Source organism: Eretmochelys imbricata, chromosome 5 (assembly GCF_965152235.1).
Source record: "Eretmochelys imbricata isolate rEreImb1 chromosome 5, rEreImb1.hap1, whole genome shotgun sequence".
In the NCBI taxonomy this organism is placed as follows: Eukaryota; Metazoa; Chordata; order Testudines; family Cheloniidae; genus Eretmochelys; species Eretmochelys imbricata.
The window spans coordinates 134,310,802-134,316,801 of NC_135576.1; the positions used below are offsets into that span (position 1 = coordinate 134,310,802).

Sequence of the window (6,000 nt, forward strand, 5' to 3'; positions counted from 1 at the left end):
GAATTTATGTAGCAACATTATATGTAAAGTTATGAATTCCCCTGTATGATGATGTTAGCAAATGTTCAGCCCTGACTAGGCAAAAGCACAGGTCTATCCTAAACAAAGGCGTGTATATTTACCTCAGTTTACATATAAGTAGTAAGCAGAGTCCTTGAGACAGCAAGAGGGGGAAGTGGCAGGATCCAAGACAAATCTGCTTTTCCCCATACACAGGGGAGAAGAAAGAGCAAGGAGCCACCTTCACTCCCAGACTCCACATTGCCTTCCTTACTTCTTGAATCTTGAAACTTCAAGAACACCCCAACGTATCCCTCTCTACCCCTCTCTCTCTTTCACCTAACACAACAAAGGAAGCAGCCCTTGGACTCTGGGAGACAGCCTGGCCTGAAAATTTGGTCAGCAATGCTACTGGGAACCTGTGGTAAGGATTTTACCTTGAACCAAGTTGTCACGGAGTGTGGGGGAGTCCAGGCCCTGCACCCCTCTTCCTGGGATTCACTGAGACTCTCAGCCAGCCAGTAAAACAGAAGGTTTATTGGACAACAGGAACACAGTCCAAAACAGAGCTTGTGGGTACACCCAGGACCCCTCAGTCAAGTCCTTCTGGGGGAGCAGGGAGCTTAGACCCCAGCCCTGGGGTTCCCTGTGTTCCTCCACCCAGCCCCAAACTGAAACTAAACCCACCCAGCAGGTTCCCTGCTGCAGTCTCCGTCCACATTCCTGGGCAGAGGTGTCACCTCCCCCTCCCCCTCCTGGCTCAGGTGACAGGCTCTCAGGTCTCCCATCCCCAGGGCACATTCCCAGGTCAACACTCCCCCCTCCCTGCTGAGTCACATCGTCACACAAGTCTAGTTTGTTAAGTTTTAGAAACTAGGAAGCATTTTATCTTTATTTCTCTTGTAACCTTTTCTGAATTTAATGCCTTCTACTTGTATTCACTTAAGATCTAGTTCTTTGTAGTTAAATAAACTTGTTTTATTTTTTTAATCTCAACGAATCCAGTGCTGCGTTTAAACAGAGCTGTTTGGGTAATTCCAGTTAAAGTCGCAAACTGTTGGATATTGACCCCTTACAGGAGCCATGGCCTTCTAATATCTGAACTGTCCAGCAAAGGGCTGGACACCACAGAACATACGTTTTGGGAAAAATCCGGGACGAGGAGTGTGGTGGAGTCACCCTGCAAGTGGGTAACCAAGGCTGCTGGAAGCCGGAGTATGGCTGGGGTGTTGTTGACAGGCTGCTCAGGTCAGAATTGCTGGACCAAGGACCGCAGCTGTACACGGAGACTCAGGCGGTGACCTGCATGCTGTTTGGCAGTTTGTGCGTTTCCCATTTTGGGAGCTACAGCAGCAAACCATTGTGAGGCACCCCAGGTTGCAGGGCAGGTGGTGACAACCCCCTCGCTGGTCTGGATTGCACCCTGGACTATGGCAGAGGGAATGAACAGAACAGGGCACTTATCAAGTCATTCATCCCCAGTTGTCCAGTCCCAGCTTCTGGCAGCCGGAGGTTTAGGGACACCCAGAGCATGATTTTCTATCCCAGACCATGTTGGCTAATAGCCATTGATGGACCTGTTCTCCCTGAACTGATCTAGTTCTTTTCTGAATACAGCTATACTTTCGGCCTTCACAACATGCCCTGGCAAGGAGTTCCACGGCTTGACTGTGCGTTGTGTGAAGAAGTGTTTCCTTATATTTATTTTAAAACTGCTGCCTGGGATGGGGGGGCCTGAGAGCAACCCCCGGCCCATGTCCCTGCCCCTCAGGCTCCCTGCCCTGGGCAGGTGGAGGGTCTACAGCCCCCCACAGCTGCCCACCCAGCTCTTACCATGGCCTGGCTGCAGCTCTTCGGCCCCCAAGACCCCACCTCCAGGCCAAGCTGGAAGCCGGAGCTGGGTTAGGGTAAAAGGTGAGCAGGCAGCCGTGGGGAGACATGGATCCTCCACCTGCCCTGGGCGAGGAGCCCAGTGGGGTGGGGACATGAGCAGGGGGCTGTTCTCGGGCCCCCGCCCCTCCTCAGGCAGGTGGAGGGTCCATGGCTCCCCAGAGCTGCCCTGGCTTCCTGGGCCACGCTTACCTGGACTGGGCTCCAGCTTCCAGCCTGTCTGGTGGGTGGGGCCTCGAGGGGAAGAGGAGGGGCAGGGGGTTATGCCTGTGGCGAAAAGTGGATAGTCTAGGCCCATCCACCTTCAAAAGTGGGAGGGCCACGACCCCCTGGACCTCTCTGTTCCGGGGGCCCCTGCACGGGCAGTGTGATGTGCTGTCCAGGCACCAAGAGCCCTCTCTTCTCGTGCTAAAGGCTAAAGCAAGTTGAATACAGGAATGCAGGACAGCTCTTAAGCATGTGCTTAACTCTCCTGAAGTGGGATCTAAATAAATAAATGTCAAATAACCCCTCTCCTTTCTGTTGTCCCGCTCTCGACCCTGATTCAGTGAACTCGGAAGCAAGACTTTAGCTTTAAGAACATGAATAGTCCCACTAAAGTCACGTGCTTCAGTGCTTTGGCGGATCAGGGACCTACAGTGCTCTGCATGGCCACCGAGTCGCCTCTATTCTTTAATCAGGGATTAGTTCAGAGGCCAAAAAGGCTCCTTGTCTGTGAACAAAAGCTAGAACCATGTAATTACAGAGCTATTTGCTCTCTCCCTTTCTGCAGTTTAGGGTTATTATTTATTATTGTTTTGCAGTTGCTCCCAGAAGCATGGAAGGCGCCCAGACGCCATGGTGATGAGCCTCAGGATAAAACACTGGGAGGGAGGGATGGATATGCAGACCCTTGCTGGGCTGGGTGCTGTACAAACATGTAACAGAGGGTCCCTGTCCCAAAGAGCCTCTGGCCCTACCATGCATTTTGAAAAACAGGCAGCAGCAATACCCAAGCCTTCCCATTGCCATCACCACCACCTTGGATCCCTGCTGCTCCACCTTCGCACTCCAGCGCGGGCTATCAGGAGAAGGGGCAGCCCATGCCCCCTGGGCCCTGCTGGCCTTGCTCACCTGACAGACGGGTATCACGAGGAAGGCCCCGCCCCCTGCACACTCTGTCACGACCGCAATGAAGTGGGGGTTGACAGCGCAGAAGTGGTTGTCGTGCACACTGCAGGTGATGGGGACGCAGTCGTAGCACTTCTCCTTGCTAGCAGGCTTGCCGTACACATGGCGGAACTTGGAACTCCGGTACTGAGGGTGCCATGACATCTGCAGCAGTCAAAACACAAGACAGGTGGTGAGGCAGGGACCATCCCCTTGCTGTCGGACGTTGGCGTGGGTTTGAAATTCAGCCCAGCGCCTCCCACTAACTCATGCCTGCTTACACCTGCAGCGCAAGCAGCCCCAGTGCACACCTGTCTGCAGAATGCCGGGTCCTGACCTGGGGGCAGTGCGCACACGCCCCTGGAGCTATTTCCCTCTCCTCTGTTTTGTGACCCCCCCAAATTTCCCCTTTCAGACCACTCACGGGCCCTTCTCCCTTTATCTTATCTTGCCCCACCCCAAGCGCCTCCCAAGGCCACCAGCGCAGTCAGCCAAGCCCAGCCCTGCAGCCACACCCGAAATCAAACTGCCAGCAGCTCAGCAAAGACAGCATTGTGCTCCCCTTCTGGAGAGGGGCCGGATCACTCCAGTACTCACTTGCGATGGTGGGACTGGCCACCTGAGAGCCCTTGCAGTGGGAAGAGATGCCAGGTGTTGTGTTCCTCCTATCCGCCCCCCCCACACACACACACCCTAAACTGCCTCTGCCGGGTTAGCCTGGCAGTGTACACCTGCGGAAGGAGGAGTTCTACCAGTGCATGAACACCACCTCCCCAAACAACAGTAGCTCTGTCAACAGAAGCCGTCTTCTGCCAGCATAGCTGCCTCTACGCTGACGGGGGGGGGGGGGGGGACTGTCGGCATAGCTGTGCTGCTGGGAAACGTGGGGTTTTCACACTGCTGACCGACAGAGCAATGCCAGTTTAAGCTGTAAGTACAGCCCAGGCTTGAGACAGCACATCCTGGACCCAGGCGCTGCCAACTCCATTCTTAGGAGTGACTTGCCACTGAAGGAACTGAAGGCCGAAGGAACCGGCTGCTGCAGTGCCGGGGAGGGAGAGAGGCCTGACCCAATCCCGGTCCTCTTGCCAGCTTGACTTTGGCACCAATGATCAACTTTTCTCCTGGTGCTTTCAGTGCTTCTTTTTAGGCACCGGAGAAGATCATCGGTGCCAGGACTCCCGACCGGCAGGAGGAGCAATCAACACCAAAGCTGACGTGCTTGGTGCCGAGTCTGAGTGCAGCTCCAATGCTGGTCTTAGGGCAGCCTCCAGGAGGAGGATTTTCAACCTCGCTGCCCAGTCTTTCTTGGTGCAGGGTTTGAAGTCTCTGGAGATCTGCCAGTGGTCTTTCCTGTGAGCTTCCCCATAGCACTTGAGACAGCTCATGTGCAGGTCGCTCAATGGCATCAACCTGCCGCAGAAAGCGCAGGGCTTGAAGCCCACTGACCGAGGCATGCCCCAGCACTGGGGGGCAGACAAGCCTCTCCAACCAAGTGCGAAGGTGTCCGAACACACTAACTACTACTACTAACTATCGACTAAAGGAAACGACAATAACTATGTGAACTAGAGAAGAGACGGAAATCACTGGGAAGAACTGCCTGAGCAATGAGAGGAGTTCCAGCCACCGTCATGGGCAGTAAGAAGGAACTAAAGGGGCACGGGGTCAGCAGGGCCCCTTATACCAGCGCTATGGGCATGTGGCATCAGAGGGCGCTGGAGCCGAACCAAGGGATACCACTAAGGGAAAAAATTCCAGTAACTGTGGTTGGGGCATGCGCACACCTACATTGGGATGGACATGTGCAAGCATGTGAAGAAGCAGCAGCAGCAGAAGGCTATACCTCTCCAGTTCTTCAGATTGACAGGATCTCCTTTCTTCAGGATTGATACAATTATTGTCTTTAGCCAGTCATCCAGTATCTTCTCTTGCACTCATACCATCTTATTTATTTTTCCTAATGCTTTGAGAGCACTTGTCCCACCAGCTTTTAGCAGCTCTGCTGTTCTATTGTCTGTTCCTGCAGCTTTCCCATTTTTAACTGTTTCACTGCTCTTTCTATTTCTTCTTCTGGCGACGGTTCAGTGCTGCTATCCATTCGGTCTTCCAAGCTGCCCTGTTCATCTAGCATGTCTTGAATGGTTGCCTCTGGATGACCTACAGGAGTCAGCCCTTTGTCAAAATGCTCCTTCCATACTTCCCTCACCTCGTCAACCTTTGTAGTCCGTTCACCGGTACCTTCCTTGCTGCTTGCATCGTTGGCCTGATTGTGTTTCCATACAACTTATCTTTTTTGTATATTGTTTTCAGATCTTGTTTTCTTGACACCTCCTAAAATTGTTGAGCCTCTTCTTTTCAGAGCTTTGGCTTGTCCTATCTTTGGGATTTCTTCACTGCTTTGTGCAATGCTTTTACTTCCTGTGCTTTCCCAGAAGTCTTGGCTTGTTTGCAGGTTTCCTGGAATATTCTCTTTTCGTTGCTTGACAAGGTTTTCCTGACAACAAACTGAGCTTGTTAAGTTATTGGAAGGCATAAGTTAACAAGGAAAAGCTGGACAAGCAATGTTGAGTGCAATGTGATATTAATGTAATAATACAATGTTGACTTCCAAGGAGTTATGACAATTTACATCAGATGAGCATCTGCCCCTTTCATTGCAAGTATCTCAGAAGAAGGACTATGGGCTACATCCTGAGAATACTAGTCAGTTTTTTGCTGAATCCTTATTCAGGCAAACGCTAGCTCACTGGGAGTTTTGCTGATTAAAAACGTAGTCAGGCCTGCCTTTTCCTGCCCTTTGCTCAGTGCTGCATATACCCCCAGAGTGTCACCAATTATCCCAATAATACACTGGGGGGTCTTCAGCTCAATACAGCCGAATCCAGCTCCCACGGGTCAGTGCATGAGACAGGCTGCCCTTCTGCTCCCCTGGCAATGCAACTGCCCTAGGGCCAGAGA

The 6,000-nt window shown here is 52.5% G+C and overlaps 1 protein-coding gene across 1 annotated transcript in view; it reads right to left on the bottom strand.

Annotated features, from left to right (window-relative positions):
- CORO2A (coronin 2A) overlaps positions 1-3,204 on the bottom strand; it is a 45,002-nt gene extending 41,798 nt beyond the window's left edge. The window contains exon 1 of the mRNA XM_077816536.1: positions 3,004-3,204. Within this exon, the coding sequence (XP_077672662.1) occupies positions 3,004-3,204 (201 nt within the window). The remainder of the gene's footprint in view (positions 1-3,003) is intronic.
- Positions 3,205-6,000: the final 2,796 nt, after the last annotated feature.